The sequence below is a fragment of the Chelonoidis abingdonii genome, chromosome 1 (genome assembly GCF_003597395.2).
Source record: "Chelonoidis abingdonii isolate Lonesome George chromosome 1, CheloAbing_2.0, whole genome shotgun sequence".
Lineage (NCBI taxonomy): Eukaryota > Metazoa > Chordata > Testudines > Testudinidae > Chelonoidis > Chelonoidis abingdonii.
In genome coordinates this window covers 166,161,074-166,186,674 of record NC_133769.1, presented here as the reverse complement: position 1 = coordinate 166,186,674, position 25,601 = coordinate 166,161,074, and the positions used below count along the sequence as shown (strand labels likewise).

The window sequence follows — 25,601 nt, the reverse complement described above, 5'->3', positions numbered from 1 at the left end:
TTTTTTTTTAATTTAATAGTTCATGGACCAGCATTTTCACTGATGTGAACCCAACTTCAGAAATATAATAGATGAGATCCCTATCCAAGGAGCCTACAGTCTAATTCATATAAATGAAGACAAGAGGGAAAGAACAAACACAAAAATGGGTACATACAGCATCTGAGAGAAAGAGTTAGTGAGGGGACTGGATCATGTATAGAGAGAGGTTGTTTCAAGCACATGAAAAAGGCATGCTGCCAAGTGTAGGAGAAGGAAAGGGTAATGCAAGAAAAGAATGGGTAGGATGCAAAAGGTGATGGGGGAGCGAAGGAAGAAATGAAAGCACAATACGGGCAGAAACAGTGTAGCAATGCAGAGATTTGAAGGTGACAATCAGGAACGCTATGAAAAGAAACAGCTAGTGAGGGGATTTGCTGAGGGAGTGGTAGAATCAGACCAGGAAATGGGGAAGATTATTTTCGCAGCAGCATTACAAGAGCAGTACATACTTATCGTTTCTTCTCTGCTGTCTGATTCTTGTTGTAAAATAACATCTCTGAAAATAGCAGAAACACAAGTATGGATTAAGTCAGTAAAAATAAACATCAAATATGGACAAAGCTGTGAGACCAATGAATTCATATTAACAACTATGTACTCACTTTGCATTGACAAGGATGATTAACATTAAGAAATAAATAAAAAATGGATCTGCTTGTTGTAGGTATCCATCCCATATTGCCTGAGTGACTTCAGCTGAGCAGTAATATGAAAAGAGGCTTCCAAGCTGAAAAGTTGGGGAATAGCGTGAAAGAAAGCAAAGAGTCAGGAACAACTTTAGTAGGACTACAATACTGCAAACAGATAGACAAGCTAGCTAAAAGAAAATCATTGAAGTCACTTGAAATTGTACATTTGCACTGTGCACTGAAGGGTAATTCTACCCTTAAAAATTACTTTTGAAAAAGTTGCATAGTGGGGATCCAGATGGTTTCTCTATTTTTACATATACTCACTTCACAGCTGAAGGGTTTTGTTTGTTTGTTTTTTGCTTCTTTTTTTTTTTCTTTTTTACTGCCAGCCCTGCAAACTTAACTTGTGATCTGAAAGTTTGGCTGGGCTTATTTCTGGCTCATCTGCCTCAGCAATACAGGTTTTGAAATTTAACTTAGTTAATAATTCTGATGAAGCGTAAACCATAACAGACTTAATTCCCTACTGTTTTGTTGGCTCTGCAGGGCTAATCTTAACAAAAAGTAGTGACAGAACTTATTCTAGTCAGTAAAGCAAGCAGACATGACTTTGAATACATACTGTGAAACAGTGAATACTTACTAAGGTGGTGCCATTTTTTCATGGCCACTTTTCACAGTTGAACCAGATTTCAACTTAAAGAGGGTCACACATTAGTTTGGCAGTGAGACACACCTGCTAAGTTTTAAATCATTAGGCTGACAACTGAGTCTGCCAGGAATGGAATGTTTTATTACCATTATAAAAAAAAAGTAATCTTTGGGCACATACACTTTTAAAAAAATGCATCCTTTCCACTACACAGGAAGTGGATGAAAGAAAACAAGCTGTGAATTTCCTTCCATGCGACAACATTTGTAATGACACTTAACTGAACGGCATAGTACATGGCTGATTTAGGGGCTTGCTGAGCCTTCTGTTGTGCCCCAGATGGGATGGCTACTGTCATGGCTTTCAATAGCACTTCACCTATTTTTAAAAGCTATCTTGAAAGCATTTAACACCTCCCAATTTGCTGTTGTAATAAGGGTCAGAAAGTTTGAACAATTTTCAGTCAGCTCTGCTGAAAACGGTCTTTCTTTGAAGGACAATGGTGCACTGACAGATACAAATGGTATTCCTTACAAACTTTTGTGTGTTTGAATCCCCACGCCTAATCCCTCAAAATACAATGACCTTAGAAAGAGAAAAGTCATCCTAGTTTAGCCTCTTAAAATAAAGTGAAAATCTAAGAGTAGCCTCTTAGCTAGTACAGCTACAAGTAGGATATTGAGTGCAACAACAATTCTGAAGGACCCAAGGAAAAAACACTGAGCTAAAATGTGTTTTTCCCCCTAAAATTTGATTTTGACATCTTTTATATAATAGTTATTGAAACATACTTTCACTAGGGAGTAATATACAGATATACTAGACAGACTACAGCCAAACCTGACTGCTGCTTTAGATGTTGACTGGCCAAAGCTAAATTTTATTTATTTGTGTGTGTATATGAATATCAGATTTTACCTGCTGCAGTTTAGTATTAAGTTGGTAGCAGCACAGAAAGCTCTAATTAAAAGAGGAGCTATTTTATACCCAGTTTTATGGCTTTTTATTTCTCTAGCTTGAAGTGAAGAACCTTTGAAAAACTTGGTAGAGCCCAAGAATGCGAAAATAAATCCTAGCAGTCAGGGTGTATGTTTCATGGTTTACCACCAGTGTCTTTACTATATATACATTTTACAGACTTCTCTTGCAAAACATAATTTAAGAAAATTGTCCCAGAAACAAAGTTTTGGATTTCCTACACTACTCTCGAGTTTGATCTTGCAGTCTTTTGATGCACGTTCACGTTGACTTCAATATGATGTGTGACTACAAAACAAGTGCCAGGTCATATTAATTAGCAAATTAAAAGTGTGGGGGGGAGCCAATTCTTTAAGAGACAGTAATACACAGTCTTGGGCTGCAATCCTGTAAAGAATTATTTTAGTATTAGTTCTGTCAATTCAAATATTTTAGTTACGTGAGGGAGGAATTTAAAAAAAACAGACAACAATAACTTGAATTTATAAACGGAGTTAGCCCTATTGTAATCCATAATGTCTGAACTGATGTGCATATGCAAAACAACTGAATATGTGGGGCAGGGTCGGACTAACTTTTTGTGGGCCCAGCACCAAACATATCTGTGGGCCCCCCGGGGAATGATTGTAAAAGGGGCCAAGGGTGAAAGCACAGTGGTGCAGAAGCTAGGGTTGATCTCTGGAGCAAGGGAGGGGTCAGGGTAAACTGCAAGCACAGCAGCCCAGGGGAGGGGGTAAACAGGATCCCCCCCACTCCTGTCCACACAGAGCAGGTACCTACCAGGTTCTAGCCCATTCTCTTTGTCTCTCTCTGCACTGAGCTGCCGCTCCTCCCACAGCAGCAGGACAGGTTCTCTTCCAGCCCTCTGGTATGGGTGTTGGGAGTGGAAGGAGCGGAGGCTAATGTAGTTACTCCTATAACTGGACATTTAGTTTCCAGTCAGCACTGCTAACCGGACACTCAGGTCCCATTTTCTATTGGAGTTTCCAGTCTAAAACTGGGTACCTGGCAACAGGGCTGCCAGGAAAACCTGAGGGAGGGAGAGGGGCAAGCAATCATTTTTAAAAGTAAGAGGGCTAAGCCTTAAGTGGGGGGAGGCAAGTGGTGGGTGGGCTAGGGAGTGGAGAGGAGCTAGTGGGCAGGGCCATGTCTGCTGTACTGCCCAGGTAGGATGGAGACTGTGGGCATCAGCTGACACAGTATCCAGGGCCGATGCAAGGATATTTTGCACCCTAGATGAAACTTCCGCCTTGTGCCCTCCCCTTCTCCTCCGGGTATCGCTTCTTATAAATTTTCAAAAATGAATACAGTGGAGTCACATCTTACGCGGGGGTTAGGTTCTAAGGTCAACGCATAAGAGGAAAATTGCATATAGTGAAAATTACCATAAACTACAGTATAAACTAGAACGGGGTCCTTAACATACGGCATATGTGCCAAAGGTGGCACACGAGCTGATTTTTTAATTTTTTTTTAAATGGCAGGCTGCGGGTTCCAGCCACCGCTGAGCCTGCTGCTGGCCTGGGGTTCCGTTCACTCAGCTGCCAGCTGGGGTCCCAGCCGGCGACTCCGCTCAGCCTCCTGCCGTTCACCCAGGCCGGCAGGATGCTGAGCGGGGCTGGCAGTCGGAACCCCAGATCATCAGTGGGCTGAGCAGGGATGGCAGCCGGGATCCTGACTGGCAGGAGCTGGCCCACTGCTGGCCTTGCTCAGCCTGCTGCGGGCTGAGTGAACAGAATCCCAAGTCAGCAGCAGGCTCTTCGGCAGCCGGGACCCGCAGCCTGCTATTTAAAAACAAAACAAAACAAAAAAAAACAAACCAGGAACATAGCATCCGGGGGAGGAGCCAGGCTGCTGCCAGCAGAGCCTGCCACAGAGCCGCAGCAGCTGGCAGCATAAAGCTTCTGATCCCAAAGGAGAGCGCGGGGATGAGAGTGGGGGGGTGGAAAGAGCGGGCTGAGGCCCCTTTCAACCGTGGGCCTGGCGCCAGCGGTGCCATTGTAAATCCAGTATTGATGTGGGGAAGTGGTATGCTGTACTATTTAACCACCTCTTGGAAGTAGCAGTCAATTTAGACATTGCCACTCATACTTAATATGAACCACTTCCAATCCCTAGTATCAATAGCTTAGGTTTTATTTCTACAGTAAGGATCTAATGTTTACAAGATCTCACCTTCTATTTGGAATGGAAAGGCTAGAGACTATAAAAGTGACATACTAAATAACATAGCATGTGTTCTTCCTCTATTTCAGAACACTTTGGAAGTGATTAAAAAAAAAAAACAGCCTCCAAATTCCTTTTACATCACTATTCCATAGCTCAGCAGTCTGTACTTAAAAGTTTCTACAGAAATTTATTTTTCATTATGTTTCCCTACTTTCACTTTATTACCCAGTTGAGTGCATACGAGTCAGGTGTCATCTTCTTAGTATCAAGAAAGGAGCAGAGTTCAGGCTCATGATACTGGAGGAGAAGCCTAAATAGATGAAACGGTCTCCCCTTCTGGAAACAATCCCTAAAAAGCAAGTAGCAAGACAATGTTTACGAAAACACCCTAATACTCCAGTCATTAGGCTTATATTGGCAATTTTTAGCTAAGGAAAAAATATAACTTCATGTGTATTAAGAGGAAACATGTAATCCTTTCACTCATACAAGTGGCCACATCAAAGCTGATCAGATGGTGTGGAGAATTAACAAATACTTTAACGTTTTTAAACAATTTAAGCCACTACATTTAAATATCAAAATAAAGTTTAAACATTCTTTTGTGAAAGGCACTTTGGGCAGGAGCGTGCCTCAATCTAAACAGAGAAAATTGTTAACTATTCTAATAGAACTGACTAAAGTGATTTTAGAACATCTCCATGTACACCTGAATAAAAATTTCACATTAAGCAACTAGTGGGAAGGGAAGAGAGGCAAATTATGGTATGGAGTAGGACAAAATAAATTTGGAAGACAGTAAAGACAGATCTTTCTTATAAGTTAAATCCCAATCAATGTAGTTCACCTGAGTGTGTCTTACGTGGGCAATTCTATTACTGTATGTTGAAGTTTCAGGCGAAACATTCCACCAATTTAACGTGTTATTTTAGTTATTAAAATATTTCTGCTTTCCCATTCAATTAATGGTGTAATGGTAACAAACTGAAGAAAGACATTCCATTGTCTTATTTTTTGCGTAACAATTTAGTCTCAAAAATTAATTTCAATCTGAATGGTTAATAGAAGAGTTCAAGTCACTCATACTTTACCAGCTACCAATATTCAAAATGGACTCAAAACTTTCAGAATTTAGAGAATCAGTTTCGCCGAGTTTCAGCTTATGATTGTAATAAAACCTCCACTTCAGACATAATAGGATTTTTCTTAAATTGCTCTGCTCAATAAATTGATCCCTACTACTTACCAGCTCAATCAATCCTGTAATGGCCTGTCCAGACGTCTAGTTCAGGGGTTTTCAAACTGGGGGTGGCCCCTCCACAGGGGGTCATAAGGTTATTACATGGGAAGGGGGTCGTGAGCTGTCAACTTCCACCCCAAACCCTGCTTTGCCTCCAGCATTTATAATATAGTGTTAAAGATATTAAAAAGTATTTTTAATTTATAAGGGGGGGGGGGTCACACTCAGAGGTTTGTTATGTGAAAGGGGTCACTACCACAGAAGTTTGAGAACCACTGCTCTAATTGAAATGCAACCCACTGCCTCTCAAGATCAGAGAGTTCAAATACCTACCTCCTCACTCATTGGAGGGTGAAAAGGCAGAATGACATAAAAAGAAAAAAAAAGTGTTTGAGATGCTGATTTAAGTATCACTCTCTAGCCAAAGAAAGAAGAGAGCTGACCACCTGAAGAGAAAACTGGTTTTCACCCCTCACTAGAGGGAATGTTAGCATGGGAAAACAGAATTCTCAACCTAACACCTGCCAGCATTATCAAATGGAGATGGGAAATCTGTAGACTCTACTATCAACCATTCACCAACTTTCTAGGTTGTTTATCACTATTTCAGATCATATACTAACACACATTTTGTGCTAATTCCTATCTTTGCATGATGTGATAAATGTGTGCTCATCTGTTTTCATTTTCTCCTGGTGCGGGGTAAAGAAATAACCCTTTATTAAAAACAGATGTGTCAATATTAATTGCTTGAAATTTTCATGCAAGCAGTTAATTTACTCAGTCCAACTACTCGAATTATTATTATTCTACAGGATAAGGAGGGAAATATAGCTAGCTGCGGGGAGAAGAGAACTTCCTTATAGGTATCACATGTAGCAAAGGTTTGAAAATCATTCTCTCTTTAAGAACAATTCTATTAATTTTACACATTGTGTCTTCCTTCCCTTGCTTTGTTAAACAAGCTCTTTTCAAGAGAAACTGGCTATGGTTTAAGAGTCCATCTGCTCTTTCTGCACATATCCCCAGCTGATGTCAATGTTCTGTTAAAACAACCTGCCTACAATTAGGATTTCAGATAAGTATCAGCAACAGGTAAATTATTAACAAGAAATCCTATTGTCTTTGAGAGGAGAGAGAGAGAGACAGAATGTAAAAAGTATAAGGATAGTCCTATGGTTAAGACACTGGACTTGAACACAAAAGATCTGGGTTCCGCTCCCAACTACTACAGACTGCCTGTGAAATGTTGGCCAAATTATTTAAATCTCTTCATTTCTCATTTTTAAAATGGGGATAATACTTCCTCTCACACCCTTTGTCTCATCTAGACTAAGATCTTTGAGCAGAGACTGTCCATTAGTATGTATATGTGCAGCACTTTGCACATTTGGAGTCTACAGGCACTACTGCAGTACAAATAATAATAATATTAATATGAGGGAGTAAATGTAGTGGTTAAAGCAGCAGGTGCTGCTTCAGGATTCCTGAGTTTTATTCCAAATTGATGATTACCTACTGTGTAGCTTGGGAAATCAGACCTTTCTGTGCCTCAGTTTACCCATCCATAACATGGGGACAATAGTATCTACCTCCTTTATGGGGATGTTGAGAAACTCAGTGTTTGTGGAGTGCTTTGACGTCACAGGAAGGCAGGCATCATAGATATCCAAAATACTAATAAGGGAAGAGAAATTTCACCTTACAGAACATATAGGCAGAACAGTTTCTAAACAAGTACTTCCGATATTGCATGAGGTGATAATGTGTTTTTTAAAAGGTTTAGGGAATGTGTGCCAGTTACATGTGAATTAGTTAAATCATGAAAACTTCGGTAGTCATTTTCTGGAATCATATCTAACGTCTGTAGCATTTAGATTAGTTACATTTTCATGTACACCTCCAATTTTACAATAATCTGAGGGAATGTGGTAGTTTTGCTATAAATAATGTTACTCCTTTATTACTGCAGAAATCTCTATACCAATTGCCAAAACCACCATAATGTGTCTTTTGAGAAACTAGTTCTGAAAAATGTACACATTTGATGCCAGCAACAGTAGTTCGTTCTCTCTCTCTCTCTCTCACATACATGTGCGAGCACACATTTTACCTAGGAATGTACTTGTTCATGATAGCATAAAAGCAGTTGTACAAATCACTGCGTGGAATTCGAAGATGCACTAGTGGCTTCAGTAGATGTATCCAACCGAGGCAGGAACTGTATTTAACATTACGCGATTTACAGTAAAAGGTAGTAACGGATTCAATATCCAAAAGTAATACTGACTTCTCTTCTTCTGGCACTGACAGCTGTTCTGGAAATAGAAAAGTATAACAAATACTTCAGAGGCAGTTATGGAATAGTTTCATATGGCAGTTACACTCACATACAGAACTGTAACTGACTGCAGATACATTAGTTTGAATCAGGTTTTTAAGTGATGGTGTGAAAACAGGTTTTAAGTAGGGCTGTCAAGCGATTAAAAAAATTAATTACGATTAATCATGCTGTTACACAATAATAGAATACCATTTATTCAAATATTTTTGGATGTTTTCTACATTTTCAAATATACTGATTTCAGTTACAACACAGAATACAAAATGTACAGTGCTCACTTTGTTTTTTATTACAAATATTTGCACTGTAAAATACAAAAGAAATAGGTGAATTGAAAAATACTAACACAAGTACTGTAGTGCAATTTCTTTATTATGAAAGTTTAACTTACAAAATGTATAATTATGTACAAAAAATAACTGCATTCGAACATAAAACAATGTAAAACTATAGAGCCCACAAGTCCAATAAGTCCTACTTCTTGTTCACCCAACTGCTCAGACAAACAAGTCTGTTTACATTTGCAGAAGATAATGCTGCCTGCTTCTTGTTTACAATGTCACCTGAAAGTGAGAACAGGCATTTGCATGGCACTGTTGTAGCCTGTCGGCCAGCTATTACATGCCGTGCCAGTTAAAGATCTCATCTGGCCCTTCATGCTTAACCACCATTCAGAGGACTGCGTCTACCTGGATGCGGTTCGTTGATAACATCTAATGCCCGTGTACGACCGATGCATGTTCATTTTCTCATAACGATGTTGTCTGTGCCCTTCAGCAGGAGGTGATTTTTTTTGGTGCTTGTTCGGTGAGTTTCTGCGATTCAGCGCGTTGACCCTGCTTGTAAGACTCTGGAAGCCGCTCACACCTCATCCCTTGCAGATTGTTGAAGGCACTTCAGCTTCTTAAATCTTGGGTTGAGAGCAGTAGTTATCTTTAGAATATTTCACATGCGTATCTTTGCTTTTGTCAAGATTTGCAATAAAAGTGGTCTTAATAATAGAGTTGCTGGGTCATGTCTGAGCAACTACTATACATGAATATCGTGGCATAATGCGGGTAAAAACACGAGCAAGGGAGCATACCAATTCTCCAACCTAAGCGAGTTCAAGTCACAATTTAAATTATGCCCATCTTTTTTTTTAACAAGAGTCATACAGCATGCGACCATGTACCTCTGGAACGAAATGCCGAAGCAAGCGAATGAAAGGCACATAAGAATCCTTCAGACGCATCTGCACATACACTACCATATCTTGTGTTCGAACCGGGTACCAGTGCCGATGCGAAACTGCCTGTTCTCACTTTCACGGTGCCAATTGTAAATTAAGCCCGCGGCCGCATTATGCTCGTAGAATGTAACAACAAACTTCTTCCTTTCCAATATGCCGAGCCGGTAGCCTAGTTAGTCTGGATCGTATAAGCAGCAGAGAATCCTGTGGCACCTGTATAGACTACCAGAAGTTTTGCAGAGCGTGACCTTTCGTGGGTGAAATCCCACCGCCATCTGGACGATAGTGGGTATTCACCCACGAAAGCTCACGCTCGTCAAACGTTCTGTTAGTCATATAGGTGCCACCAAGGATTCTATCTGCCTTTTACTTGCCTTTAATGAAATAGCTGCCACGAAAGTGCAGACTGGTGGACTACAATTGTTAAACTCTAAAAGTCTTTACGACTGTTATTCGTTTTTTCAGTGCAGTCATAATTGGTAATGTGAACAAAACCGCTACACTTGATAAATTGCACTCTTACCATGTAAAGAGATCTGCACATTACAGCACTTCTATGAGGTGATGAACTGCTAATTTCTTTGTTATCCATTTTACAGTGCAAATATTTGTAATAAAAATAATATAAAATGAGCACTGTACACTTTGAATTCTGTGTTGTAATTTAAATAGATATATGTGAAAATGTAGAAAAACATTCAAAATATTTAATAAATTTCAGTTGGTATTCTATTGTCTAACAGTGCGATTAATATTTTTGAGTTAATTGTGTGAGTTAACTGTGATTAATCGACAGCCTTAGTTTTAGAAAAACGCATTGGCCTAAATGTTCAAAGCAGGCTGGGATGTCACAATGAAGTGGGAACAGATGAGACTGGATTTTCTAGCCTACATGAAACACAGAGGTAGATTTAAAATGTGCTAAATGCCCCTCTTTTATTCCAATTTGGCCAGTACGTCCCTCGGCCTGCGCCACTTCCAGCAGCTCCCATTGGCCCACAGCAGTGATCCGTGGCCAGTGGACGCCGTGATCGGCCGGACCTGCGGACAGGGCAGGTAAACACATTGACATGGCCCGCCAGGGGCTTTCCCTACAGAAGTGGCAACCCCTGTTTGAGAAACCCTGGTATAACCATTAAAACATATTGATTTGATTATTTACAACTAAATAAAGCTTTTAAACTAGATGTGGTAATTTTTGCTAACCAGGAGGGATATACTATAACTGTACCCATTTATTTCAGCAAATATGTAGCTTAGCATATTTATTGAGATTTTCACGTTTTCATTGTTAGAAAATGTATTTCTTATTTACAAGGTAATTAAATTTTTTTCACGATTTGTGTCAAGATGCATTTGAATGGAAATTCAAATCAGGGCTTTGCAGCAGGGCCCAGAGCTATAGCGCGGAGCAGCTCTGGAGCAGTGGAGCTGCAGGTTTTTGCCTGGAGCTGGAGCAGAGCCAGACCACAGCTCCAAAGCCTGATTCAAATTCAATTAAAAATGTGAAAAACTAGCATTTTAAAATAATTTTTTATTGAACATTACCTGAGATGAGTTGCATACATAAAGTGAAAAAGTATTTCTGCAAAGCTCTCCTGCAGAAACTGAAAGTATTGACATTTGGAAAAAAATACCAGCATTCACTCCACTGTGAAGAGTGAAAATGATACTTAATGAAGAACTTGACATCACAACCTATTTATAAAGCTTGACCTCTAAATGTTTTTACATTTATTCTATGTAAAAAAGCAGCCTTTAACTCAACATTTACAATTTATAAGGACAGCTCATTGATTCAGTATATTTTTCATTTTAAATATTTTACTTGCTATATTAAGTCTAGATCTTAACATAGGTTGTCACAAATAAAAGTTTAATTTTGAACAGGCATATTTTATTAAAAAAAGTGAATAAAAATCCATTTTAAATAAAAAACGTATTTTTACTTAAAAAGATTTTTCACATTCCTTTTCTCCCCACTACCCCGCCAGTTCGGTCAGCTCTCTTTATGTACCTGAAATGGATAATGACAAAAAAAGGGGAATGACTGACTGTGTTTAATTTAAAAAAATTGAAAGGCAACCTATATTTAAGATGTTATATTATAAGTGTGTCCAGATGAAGTTTGTAGTAACAAGTTATTGTGCCACAGGGACCCCATGACCCATAACTGATGGCAAAAATTATCTACAAAGGAAGCATTTAAAAAGGGTTCCTTCGCCAAAGTTGATAAATATTTTTTATAATATATAAAAGAAAATGCAAGTGCCACCTGAAGAGCTGTATAAATTTACAGATGCAATACCTTCACTAAACTGTGAAATAGAGGATTTTTAATCCTCCTTTAAAAGCAAGTCTTAGATAGAACCTTAACACCATGTTACACTGATTAGATTAATTACTTTGGTACAGTCACAAAACTAGTTGCATTAAAGTTTTATTTCAGCCTGACTGAGAAAAAGGAGGGAAAAAAACCACAAGGAGTAGTGACTTTACAGATATAATGTGCCATAGTCCAATACAAGATTAAAATTGATTGTGCCATTTTACTGTACTCCTGAAAAGCTAGGTATCTTAATAATATTAATAGTGGGGTTTTAGATTTTTTTTTTCTATTTACTTAAGTAATATTTTTTTCAAAAGTGAAACAGGGAAGAGGAATTCACATAGGGAACAGCTTTTTCTTCTCAATAGCTACTATATAAATACAAAAACAGTTTAAAAACTATTATTGGATAGTAGGAAGTGGTATTGATGATTAAATGAACCTGAGAGTCAGCAATGAATCAATGTTTTATCATGGTGTTAGGAGGTACTGTGTTGCTCTTTGGCATAAGCTGGCAACTCATCCCAAAGTTCAAAACCTGAAGGGCATTATATAATAAACATCAAATGCAACAGACCAACTTTTCTGAAAGTGGTCATTTACATTTTTCAACAGTCTCAATCACAGCCCTTTTTCCATTGGATTGTGTTTGGATTATGCCGTTTATCACATAATAGATACACTTTGCACTTCCTTTGTGTCTTCCTTTCAAAGATAAAGTTCTGCTTGCACATCGGAGATATTCAATTATTATTGTGTGCTAGGCTTTTACCTTCCGCACCTAAAATCCCCTTCACAGTTTAAATACTAGTGAAGGTAATTACGTTAAACAACATGATGCTAAGAGAGCAGGCATTACAGAAATGTAGTTATCAAACTTACCAATTAGCTCTTGGCAATCCTTGTGAATTATGCTCTGTTCTGGTAGATCTAAACAACCATCCCAGGATGCCAGACTGTCCCCTTTTCCTACAACATTCAGTGCAATCTGAAAACAAACAGTTCTTCAACGCATTACTAGCTGTACCTCTACAGAGACCTAGTTACTGCACTCAATGAACTCTACAGATTTAAGCTCAAAGGAGAGTAAACATTTCAAAACTGAATTAACACACATTTCAGAGTTCTGCATGGCACACATGCCCCCACAAATGGGGGGAGGGTAATCATTTTATTATTCATGATACTGAAGCCATCAGCTTCAAATAAAAATATATCTGCAAGTATTATCCTCTTTCTTTAAAGTCATAGTTACCTTCCAGACTTTGGCTCTCAAATCAGCAGGCAGTGGTCTCCCTTGAATTATGCTTCTTACTGTTTCAAGGTCACAACCTCCTTCTTCTAGAGCTTCTTCAAGGTCTTTTTCCCTACAGAATTAAAAAAAAAAAATACATTAAAAAGTACTTTAAATAGAAAAAATGTTTTGATTATTCAGCATGTGATACGCGAAGCCCGAGCCCGCAAACTCGAGAAATACGCCCCCTTGACTGACACCCTGCGGGCGAAGGGCTACGAGGTCTACACCGACGCTCTGATCGTCGGGGCGCTGGGCGCCTGGGACCCCTGGAACGAACGTGTGCTCAGGGCCTGTGGGGTGGGCCGTCGCTATGCGCGACTCATGAGACGCCTGATGGTCTCGGACACTATCCGGTGGTCTAGAGACATTTACATCGAACACATCACCGGCCACCGCCAATACCAGGAGTGAGCCGATGTGGCTCCACGCACCCACGGGGGGGAGGGGGAAACCCTTACAACCCCCCTACCAAACCATATCCCCTGAGTCCTGAACTTACCAATCTGGATCCCACCACGTGAGGGTCACCCTGTCCCCATTACCCGGCCCGCTTACTCATACCCATGACTGTGTGTAGCCCACTCTATGAGCGATGTACCCTCACTGCCCCCCTACTATATCTTGACCCCAACCACCGTACACCCCGCATTGGGGACATTACAGGCTGTGTGTACTATATGCTGAACCGTAACCAGTTGCCAGCGTCCCCCCATGCTCTGTATGTTTCCCCCGATGACCAACGACTGACACATCAAACTCTTTGTATCACCTTTCTTTAATATTTTCTAATAAACATTTAAATCTGCTAAAGATCCCTCCAAGCTGGAGGATGCCATCAACCCCCACCCTTCCCCCCAAAAAATTAAAAATAAGTTTACTGACCTGTTTATTTATAAAAACTTAGATTACTGAAACCAAATACTGTAAAACCTAATTTATTTTTCACAGTGTGTGTGGTCTGCTTGGCTTCAAATTCCACTCAGCTTAAATAATGAAAACGAATTATTTAATTTTCTGATTCTCATGAAGTGGCACATTACAACAAAATTGGTCTAACATTGCAGAAGAATGTTTAAACCTAAGGAGCTGCACTATTTTCATTGATATGTTAGGATAGTCTAACGAAGCATTTTTTTCACCTACACATTACACATTCAAGTGCAAATTCGGGACCTAAATTAGGTGGCAATGTCTCATTAAATAAATCATTAGATGACCTAGATACTGGAAAATACTTTTCCAGCGGTTTATCAATAGTTATCTCTTAACCCATATTTCCTTTTTCAGATGCATTCATGTCATGGAATGCTAGCCAAGTAATTAACCTAGTCTTCAGTTTTATCTGGCATAATTAGTGTGACAAACGTAAAAGAAAAGAAAAAGAAAAAACCCAACAAATCAATGAATTGAAAAGATATCAAAAAGCTTTTAACACTAAAACCGCAATCTAACAAGTTAGCATATAACGGAATACTCAAGATATTCTAGTTGTAAGAATTTTTTTTTAATGTCTCACCAAAAATGTTTAAATGTAGACAAAACAGGTGATTATTCAGAAAGTGAAAACTTTGCACATATTTTCAACAGATAAATATCTTCTTGATGGCTGCAGTTGAACATTTCACACACTTGCAGACTGAATGCACCTACTGAGCTACCTCCTACAATTTCATGTAAAGTTACAGTGATGGCAAAATGGCAGGTGCAAGGGGGTAGCAGAAATAACAGTTAAACCGTTTGTCTACCGAGTGAGTGGAGCATGACATACTTGCCATATATTACGTATAGCATGATTCTACCCCAAAATACAGAGAAGTATATCTTGTGAATCAATGTATATACATGCACATGTGGGTACTAAAGGGTTATCAGTTAAAGCCCTCTGTTAGTAACTACTGATGCCACACCACATTTAGTGAACTTCACTGTCCTTTAAAAAGGTATGTTTCATAAGGAAGAATTGTGATACTGGCTGACATTAAATTAGAACATTCTATAGCACACCTAATAAAATGCCTCATATTTGGGCACTTTTCTTATGGTACGTATCTGCCCATGGTCTTCAGTAGCTACAGTTCATATTCCTGTAATGGATATAGCAAGTCAGATGCTGAGTTTAGTATGCTAATTTTAAGGTTTAACTACCCATTCCCAATGGAATTCCTTGATCAAGACATATCAACTCTAGTCTCTTAAAAGACACACACACATCTGATTTTCTAAAGATTAATCTCTCTATTTCAAAAAAAGGCAAAGACCCAAACCTGTAAACATTTATGCACACGTTTAACTTTATGCATCCATGTGTTCCACTGAAAACTACACAGGATGTTAGATGTTAAAGTTAAATACCTGTACAATTGTTTGTGTCTTTTTCCAATAGGCTTATAAGCATAAGTGCTTCAAATCAGATTTTATATGTGGATTGTGTGAAAGCCAACATATTCACACCCAGTTTGGATGAAAATGTAGTAAGACTTTGTAAGAAGAGGTCTACTTTTCTAGTTTTTTTTTTTTTTTTTATTAATCTATTATTTGTACAGCGGAAGTGCTTAGAAGCCCCAACCCAGATCAGGACCTCATTGTTCTAGGCACTGTACACGTACAAAGAGTTAACACTCTAAGGCTTTGGTCAGGCAAGATACCTGCCTTTACAAGTTACTCTGTAATTAAAAATTATTAGAGTTTAATAAGCAGCTCTCCAGAACCCTTGAAATTGATTACAGGTACATATCTGTTGGAGAGGAACCCCCCCACACCTTCCCAAAGCTATTATGCATGTTCATGTTAGAGCAGTTGCTGATTTTAGATGAAAGACAGCAAAGTTGTCTTCACAGCTGTGCAATAAATGACCATCCTAGCAGTACGGTTATGTCAAGATGGTTATGATTCTAAATTGGGGAGTCTAAAGAACCAGCACTAGTTGTAAAGCTTAATGTTTTATCTATTGTGGTATAATGCTTCCTACCTACACTCTTAATAAACAGCTCCTAACATAATTCATTAGAGCAATTCAGTTATAACTTTTCACTCCCATCTAACAGAGACATGAGGAAAGCCAAGCTGCTCACTTGAATAATTTCCCAAACAGAAGAGATCCTCATTGATGAATACAAACCAAATGAGAAAATAAAACCACTAAAATATTTGCAAACCTGAATTCATTTGAGTGGTGAACAAATCCTTTCTGTGTCTTAAGCCTTTAGAAAGCCTGATCCATATAGAACTAGAGATAAAATAAAAACACAACTAAAAAACTTAGTGAGGGCTGTGTTTTGTGGTTCTCATGTATTTATAAAATGGCCACACTAGCCACTTGATTTCTTTTTCATATGCTTCCTCTTGTGCAATCTGTTATTAGCACAATAATGTAACCTGTACCTAGCTGAAATTAATGTTCTGTTCAGAAGTCAAGTTTGACAGGTGGCAAACACAGGGTCAAACTTCATTTGACAAACACCAGACATTACACACAGCACAGCACTACCCAGTGTTTATCATCAGCACAATATGCTCTACAGTTTTAATGCCTGCAATTTAGGCATATAACCCAGCAAGGCAAAATAAATTAGCATTCCTTAACACATAGAACAAACATGGTTGAGTGGTGTCCACATACTGACACACAGGGCTTGGCTACACTTGCAAGTTGCAGCGCTGGTGAGGGGGTTACAGCGCTGCAACTTACTCGGTGTCCACACTTACAAAGCTCAGCCAGCGCTGCAACTCCCTGGCTGCAGCGCTGGCTGTACTCCTGCGTCTGCTACGGGTGTAGCGATCCAGTGCTGGTAATGCAGCGCTGCTCATCAGGTGTGGACACTCACCAGCACTGATATGGCCTCCAGGGTATTAAGAGGTATCCAGAATTCCTGTCTACATAAACAGAAGTACTCCCGGAGCACCAAACACAGCTGCTCTTTGCTCCAGCGAGCGAGCCGAGGCAAGCCGAGGCTTTGGAATGTTCACAGCTGTTTACTTGAGAGAAACAGCATGGCGGGGAGGGAGTCCCTCGAGAAGCTGCTTATCTGGTCTGAAGCCTTTTCATTAGAGTGATTGAGAGAGGTGGGGAAATGGCCAGAATTTGCAAGGCAGGAGCTGTCACAGTGTCTGCTCCAAAATCGCTCTCTCTGTCTCCCCGATGCTCCTGTCACACTCCCCCCACCCCACCCCGCTTTTGAACTTGCAAGCAGGGAGCTGTCACAGCGTCTGCTCCAAAAATCCACTCTCTCTGTCTCCCCCACGCTCCCTGTCACACTCCACCCACTCCCCTCTTTGAAAAGCACGTTGCAGCCACTGAACGCTGGGATAGCTGCCCACAATGCACCACTCCCAACAGCGCTGCAAATGCTGCAAATGTGGCCACACTGCAGCGCTGGTAGCTGTCAGTGTGCCACACTGCAGCGCTGGTCCTACACAGCTGTACGCCACAGCTGTAACTCCCACGCTGCACATTTCCAAGTGTAGCCATACCCACAGTTGGGCAAAATATGCAACTCTGTTTGTTCAGACACCCCTAAACTGTCTACTATATTTGTACCAGTGCTTTCTGGAAAATGTGGCAGCGAACCCATTCTTCCATATTGAAGATAAAGCACCTGGAGGACATACACACAGATCAGAACAGCAGCATGTGGCAATGCATCGGGGCACAGAGGAGTGATGAAGAGAAGCCACCAATCCTGTTAAGAGGCACATTAGAGGTCCCATTGTATTGTAAAGCTCTGAACTCAGTTTGCAAACTGATTAGAGAGAGACAAATCAAGTGGCCAGATTAGGCCTATAGCATGGGTAAAATATGGTTAGCAGCTACAGTTTACTATCCAAGTATTACCACCAGCTACATAATAACTGGTTAAAGTCACAGGTACGTCTACACTACGGGATTAATTCCTATTTACATAAACCGGTTTTAATAAACAGATTGTATAAGTCGAGTGCACGCGGCGCCACTAAGCACATTAATTCGGTGGGTGTGCGTCAGATGGTCTGAGCTAGCGTCGATTTCCGGAGCATTTGCATGTGGGTAGCTATTATTAGCTATCCTTAGTTCCGCATCTCCCCTGCCCCTTAGAATTCTGGGTTGAGAGCCCATGGCTGATGGGGCAAATCATTGTCGCGGTGGTTCTGGGTATGTCGTCAGTCATTTTTCCTCCAGGAAGCAACGGTAGACAATCATTTTGCACCTTTTTCCCTGGATGCCCTGCAGATGCCATAGCACGCACCATGGAGCCTGGTCAGCTTCTTTTTTTTTTTCCACAGTACCGTATGTGTACTGATTGCGACAGAGGCGATACTCCAGCGCACACAGCAGCAATTCATTTGCTTTTGCATGATAACAGAGACGGTTACCAGTCGTCTGTACATCTGCTGCGGGTAAATTGGCAATGAGGATGATGTTATCGTCCCTCTGTACTTGTTGTCTATCATGGGTGCCCTGCTGAGATGGCCGGGGCGCAAAAGCAAAACTGGAATGATCTCCGAGGCATCCTCCTTTATGGTTTCTAAAATAGAGTCAGTCCTGCTGAATATGGGCAAGTGTACTAGAGAACCAGTGTATCAGAGAGCACAGCTGTCCGTGTCAGATCCTGCAGAAATGATGAGCTACATGCCATTCACGGGGTGCCCCTGCAACACCCCACTCATTGCTTCCCTCCTCCCGCAACCTTCCTGGGCTACCGTTGCAGTGTCCCCCCCATTTGTGTCATGAAGTTATAAGAATGCAGGAATAAGAAACATGACTTGTTAGTGAGATAAAATGAGGGTATGACAGTCCAGACGGACATTAGCGGTTGGGGGAGACGGGCCAGCATCCCACTGCTTATAGTCCAGCAGTACAGAATCTTTCTTTACACATGAAAAGGAGGGGCTGATTGAAGCTCAGCCCCAGTTGCTGTGATGAAGACGTTACAGCCGTTCTGTCCCATCTACTGGGTGACCAGGATCATTCCTATTTTACCCAGGTGGCCCCCCCACTCCAGCCAGCCTCAACTCAGGCCAGCCAGAGGTATTCAAGCAGTTATCAAGCATTGGAGCACTCACAGGTTGATAAGACTGTTACCAGTCCTACTGCACCATCTGCCACCGGGGGGGAGTGGGAGCGAATACTGCGCTTTCCCTGCGCGGCATCGTTGTCTTCCAACAGCATTCAGTAGACATAGGGTACATGAAAGAAGTCAGAATGATTTCTCCTCTTCTTTCACGTGGAGGGGGCAGTAAATTGAGGAGCTATTTCCTGAACACGCCGACAATGTGTTTTGAACCTACAGGCATTGGGAGCTCAGCCAAGAATGCAATACTTTCAGAGATTGCTGTGACTGTGGATAGCTGGAGTCTCAGTACCCCCTCCCTACCATGAGCGTCCATTGAGTCTCTGGCTCCTGTTAACGCTTGTCGCGCAGCACTGTGTAGCCTGGAGATTTTTTTCAAATGCTTTGGCATTTCGTCTTCTGTTAACGGACTTTGATGACAGATTTGTCTCCCCATACAGAGATCAGATCCAGTATCTCCCGTACGTGCATGCTGGAGCTCTGTTTAGATTGGACTGCATTGCCAACCGTGCTGATCAGAGCTCCACGCTGGGCAAACAGGAATGAGAAAATCTACATTTCGCGGGCTTCTCCTGTTACCTGGCCGCCAGCATCTGAGTTCAATTGCTGCCAGAGCGGTCACAGTGGTGCACTGTGGGATACCGCCCGGAGGCTAATACCGTCGATTTGCGGCCACACTAACCCTAATCCGATATGGTAATACCGATTTTAGCGCTACTCCTCTCGTTGAGGAGGATTATAGAAACCGATTTAAAGAGCCCTTTATATCGCTATAAAGGGCCTCGTAGTGTGGACGGGTACAGAGTTAAATCGGTTTAACGCTGTTAAAATCAGTTTAAACGCGTAGTGTAGACCAGGCCATAGCGTAGCTAGAGCGGCAGGCTGTAATATATAAACCATGTTTCAACATGTATTGGAAAGAATGTAATTAAAGACAAACATACCTATGGAACAACTATTCTGGAAATAATTACAAACGCATCTGGAAGAGAATTTCTAATGGACCCGATAGTTTTAAATCTGCAGCTACCAATACCTGGTATTTACAGATTAAAGAGCTGTGTATTTGTACTTGTATCAAAATTGGCTTTTGCCATAATGTAAATGGAAACAATCACACAGGGGGGAAAATACCCAACAGTATGATACCAGCTTAAAACAGTCATTCCCCAGAAATTCCATCATCAGTACTTTGTACCCCGCAGAGCAAAAAAGAGGGATGGCACTGGTCTACTGCCTGACCTTGAAGAGTACTGAACTGATAACACCTCTGTAGTGACAAACCATGGTATCACCTTACATTAGATGGACTGCAACACAGAAGTTGTTTATATTACTCTGCTGTGGCTAAGACAATCAGACATTCTTTTCTTCCATCACACCTACAAAAACTGTTCAGAATGGTGCGTGATGTAATCAACTGAGTTCATCATGGCTTGGTAAGAGAGCAGAGTCTCAATTGCTAATAGAACCTTTCAGTTTTGTTTGGTTTTTTTATTTGGAGGAAAATCAAATCAGATTCAGACTGATTTTAATGTTACCTATGAAAGTGATATTACAGCAAGAAACTACAAGAGCAAACTTCAGACGAACCGGGCTCTTGTCCTTCATATGACTGGTGAAGGCCTGCACAAAAGTCAGTCCATTACTAACTACATTTATTATACCTCCTTTGGGAAGAATACAGCATCTCATCTCTTGAACAAGAGCCCTTAATAGCTTTGGTTTACATTCTGTGCTGGCTTCTCTGCTTTTATCTGGGTACAATTCAAAGTTTTGGTTACAGTTTATAAAGTCCTGATTGGTGGCTGGACCATTTATCTGAAAAACCAATTCTCTTGCACAAGGCATACCATTGTTGATGCCTGGAATTAGCCTCTTTACACCTAACAGCTGGTTTCTCTCAGTAGAGGGCCCTTGCCTCTGAAATACACTCCCCCATCAATCAATTAGAACCCAAGTTCAGCAAACTTCAGGATATGCTTGACCAAGGCTTTTAAAACTTGGGGAGGAGGTTGGGATGAAGAGACATCCGTCTCCTGTTGGTCCTTTTATATTTAAAGACTTGTACTTTTTATGTAATGTTTATTTTATATATGTAAGCCACCAAGGTGCTTGGTAATGACAACCAATAAATATTACTAAATGAATAATCACAAAAGCAGAACTTTCCTACCCATCAGTACTACCTTCGATGGAATTGGGAAGCAGTTACGTATCTCATGAAAAGCAGCATTCTGTAAGTCATGACTTTGCAGTAGTTTCTTTTTCCGAACTTTTCCAATTAGAATAAACAAAGGAAGCTGAGGTTTTATCTTCAATCTCTAAAAACCATCAGAAACTAGTCTGAAACGTCCTCAAAATTTCTAGTGCAATCTGAATTCAATGTTCATAAACACTCACTTTTATTAAGGACTTATTTTAGCAAGTATCATGGGTGGGTGATTGGTTACGTAAGGCAGGTTTCACTGTAATGACATTGTTAGGCCTGAATAAAGATATAGCAGACAAAACCAGGTATGCCAACCTGACCAAAGTCAGGCTAACAGAGGTTTGTGGGTAATCCCTGAGTGGAAAAGAACTGAGAAGCAGCATGTCTCACGAAGTGCTGGGAAAAAGTGAGATAAGAGAGGGGCTGCATTCCTGGTATAGTACCAACTGTGCTGTGTTAGGAACAGTTCCTTTAAAGAACTGATAAGAAATCCCAGCCTCCCTGTTTTCACTCCTTGGTTCAGTTTTCTCTCTGTTTTAACTCCCCTACATTCCTAACTTCTGGTGCTTGCTAAGATATTGTTAATCACCTAATGCTGTAAAATATGTATACTAAAAGTGTCTAGTTTCTAGTTGTTAGAAGAAGGGGGTGGGTTGCTCCAGTGAATAATTTATGACGCGACGGAACTGTCTATATAGGCTTATACTAAGATGTAAAGAGCAGGCTGGTTCTCTCTGGAGACGAGCTGCTCTCTATTGATGCGTGCACTTGTCAATAAAGAGCTTTTGATCGGACCTTGCTGGTGTTGCCTGTCTCTCTCGCGGTCAGACAACGAACTTTGCCATCTTGGTTGAAGTCCCTGACAACATTTCATCACGTCTGTGGTTGAAAATTATTTTCTTAGCAAATTAGTTATGCAAATTTTGCATGTCTAAGTTGGTAAATATTATAACAATACATTGAACGTATCTAGTAATCATGTGGTTTACTGAATTAGTTTGTAATGCTGAATATAAACCATGCAGGAAACTTTGACCAAACACCACACTACTTCTGATAAACAAGGTGGGTTTTTTTGGTCATCATAAATAAAACTAAGCTAAAGGTCTAAACAAAAGGAATCTACATACTCCTCACAATACGTATGAGTCTATATATCTAGAGAGAGAAATAGAAAGCGCGTGAGAGCACACTTTTTCCTAGCCTTTTATACAAGATGAAGCATAACAGCAATATGATCTCTAACTAAGTGCATCTGGGACTATATCTTGCTCTTGTAGTGGGATAAATTCAAGCATCTAGTAGGCATTTTCCATCTCTAACTACCTCTAATCCTGACTCCTGTTAGTCTTTATGGAAGTTCACATAAATTACTGAGTGTGTTGAGTTCCTGGAAAGTTCTTATTAGGAAGACAGTCACCAAATTAGACCACAATTAAACTGTAGAAGTCAAATTAAGGTATTTCATTCTTAACCCTTCAATTTCAGTGGGGTGCATAGAGTTAAAATGAGCACTGTCAAATTATGTTGATAGGACCTGCATGGTAAAACCAGACTTAATATTTCTGTATAGGTTTGCAGTCAGCTTCTTCCACACCTGTGAAGCAGCTCCATAACCTTGTCATACACATGACAAGGCTGCCAAATCAGACCAGAAGCTGTTGTAAGGTAAACAAGCAGGAAAGATAGACATCAGAAAAACATGTCTGGAACCAGATCACAGACAGAGGAGAAGCTGAACAGAGAGGCAAAACTACTGATGAACTGTTACTTTCACATATTTGGCAGTACAGCAACCCTTCATGCAGCTGCACAGCTAGCGTAGATCAAAGACCATCACTTGGACGATGCTTTGAAAACGTACCCCCTTACATTTTTTGTTCGGAGAAAGACACTTAGATATCTTGCAATAAGAAATTACACCTCTACCCCGATATAATACTGTCCTTGGGAGCCAAAAAATCTTACCATGTTATAGGTGAAACCGCGTTATATCGAACTTGCTTTGATCTGCCAGAGTCCGCAGCCCCACTTCCCACCCTGGAGCACTGCTTTACTGCGTTATATCTGAATTTGTGTTATATCGGGGTAGAGGTGTACTATGTTACTTTTCTCCCCTATTTAGCTTAAATCCATGTGGCATCCACAGGCTAACCCAAAATTAGATTCTTTCATCTATTCTTGTTTATAGTAGATCAGCAATACATATCCTTCTGATAAATCATCACACTCATTCATTAGTCTGTACAAACCTTAAAAACAATTATCTCCACTCAGATTGCTACATTGCTTAGCCATATGCTGTTCGTAGATTTGTTTGTGCTACTATACTTGAAAAGATGCTCTCATTACTTGTATCCACCCTCCTTAGACGACAGATTAGTATCATACCACTCATTATTTGCTTTAATATACTGCCCATCTTCATGGTAGCAAGCAGTACTGTAAGCATGTATTTGTTAGGTATGGATCTACATACACGTTCCCTGTACTTCCGGGGACAGAAACAAGGCTGCCATCAGTACACCCTGTCACACTCCCATCCTATCCATGCACACACCTAGCTCCCACTACCTTATTGGTCACTTTTAATTTAACCTTAAAGCAATTAATTAAAAAAAAACCCAAGTTGATAAATGTAACAAGTCTAAACAGGACCTGAATTTTGAGTCCCTACCAATGTTTCATCTGCTGGCACCATGGCATTGGAGCCTGCCCCTTTAAATGCCATACATCTTGGCATTATCAGGAACATGGGCAGAAAAAGGAGAAAGCAGGAGCATATATGGCATTGCTGTTGTCACAGGAGATATGGGGAATATGCATGGAGATCCATGCTAGCACAAGCAGGGCTGCTAGCAGAGATCTATTAGGAAAATAGTACTCTCTCATTCAGAACAGAAAACAGATACAATTCAAATTTACTTTCACCAAAGAAGTTCTTTTGTGGAGTCCTATGAAGACATGTACAGAACCAGATAACCACTTTGTGCGTCTCTGGCACTTTTATTTCAGTCTCATCACACTACTTCAAATTAAGGAGGAAAAGTTAAACCAGCAATGCTGGATTTATGAAATGTTTCTTGCAGAAACCACTTCTAGCTATAGCAATTAGCTGAAAAGAGTACACACTTAAGGTCATGTTTTGCATCGGTTATAAAAATATTTGATAAAATACACATCATAAACTAACATACAGTAAATAAAAAACAAAACCTGCTGGCTGAGTGACCAACATTAGAACAAACTATCAGAGGCAATAGGGTTCATATTATTATATCTTGCAAATCTTTTTTAAATAAAAGCTTTCCACTATAAAAACTTCAATCTACATGTATTTTTCTACCCTCCAGAAATCTCTCCCCCCCCCCCAAATGTTTTGTAACCTCAGTTACCCTCTGGTTCCTATTTTTAATTAATGATCCTCTCACTGGAATGGAAAGTTCCAGCAACAGCTATATTGTATTGATGTAAATAAAAAAAAGTTCTTCAATTTAAAAAAAAAAAAAAAAAAAAAAAAGGTGCAGTGAAACAGGCCCCAAATGCGGCACCATTTTGAATAACTCAAAAAAGGGCTATTTTCCCCCAAATGTATTACAGTATCACATTTAACCTTGAGGTTTCTCAGATTTAGGAAGTAGTGTCATGAGCATCAAAAACTACTTACTATTGCAACACTATTTTATGTCATATTACACTGTCCAAAACAGTTTAATTATGGTTCAGGAACCCAATGGTGAAATTTGGAAGCATAAGTAGTGATTACATCCACAATGAAAACACCATTCAGTTTTCCAGTTAAAGTAGGTCTTGAGACTGTTGAACTGCTGATGTTGTTTTAAAAAAAAAAATGCTGTTGCATCCACTTGTGTGAGACTTGAAAACTAAATAAGAGGGTAAATATATTAAGCACCTGCCAGTAGATTCTCTCAACTGTTATAGATTCATAAGCATGTTTGCATCATATCACTATCATTTTAAATGTAATCCTGATGTAAGAGAAACTAAACAGGATGTATTTTATCTCCTTCTCAACTGATGTTTCAAACTTTTAAATTACACTTAATTTCAATGAGAAAAATGTGTGTATGCACAAGTAGAGACATACCAAAAATATGCTAAAAAAAAGGAACACAAACTATTTGTTTTATTTAAGTGTTTCCACCCATTGTCTATTTCACAATGCATTTAGGGTTAGATGTTGATAACTATTCTTGCCTCAAACAAAAGTAATGATATTGCTGAATTCGCACATCATGTTTACCCAAAAGTGGCAAATTGGCTAAAATGACTTATTTTGCAACCATGTATTAAATAAATACTTCCTACTAAAAAAAAAAGGTCAAAACAAATAAAACTCCCATGAAGTGGATCACAGCAATGTAGCACATTGTTTCAAAGTATATCCCCATATTAAAACAAAAACTT

At 40.0% G+C, this 25,601-nt stretch overlaps 1 protein-coding gene across 2 annotated transcripts in view; it reads right to left on the bottom strand.

The window, feature by feature from the left end:
- The window catches only part of TBC1D23 (TBC1 domain family member 23), a 51,570-nt gene that overhangs the window by 21,677 nt on the left and 4,292 nt on the right, over nt 1–25,601 (bottom strand). For both annotated transcript variants that reach the window (XM_032776669.1, XM_032776670.1), the window contains exons 2-7: nt 12,873–12,984; nt 12,500–12,605; nt 7,827–8,031; nt 4,699–4,822; nt 645–769; nt 492–538 (exon numbers count right to left, since the gene is read on the bottom strand). In XM_032776669.1, the coding sequence (XP_032632560.1) occupies nt 492–538; nt 645–769; nt 4,699–4,822; nt 7,827–8,031; nt 12,500–12,605; nt 12,873–12,984 (719 nt within the window). The remainder of the gene's footprint in view (nt 1–491; nt 539–644; nt 770–4,698; nt 4,823–7,826; nt 8,032–12,499; nt 12,606–12,872; nt 12,985–25,601) is intronic.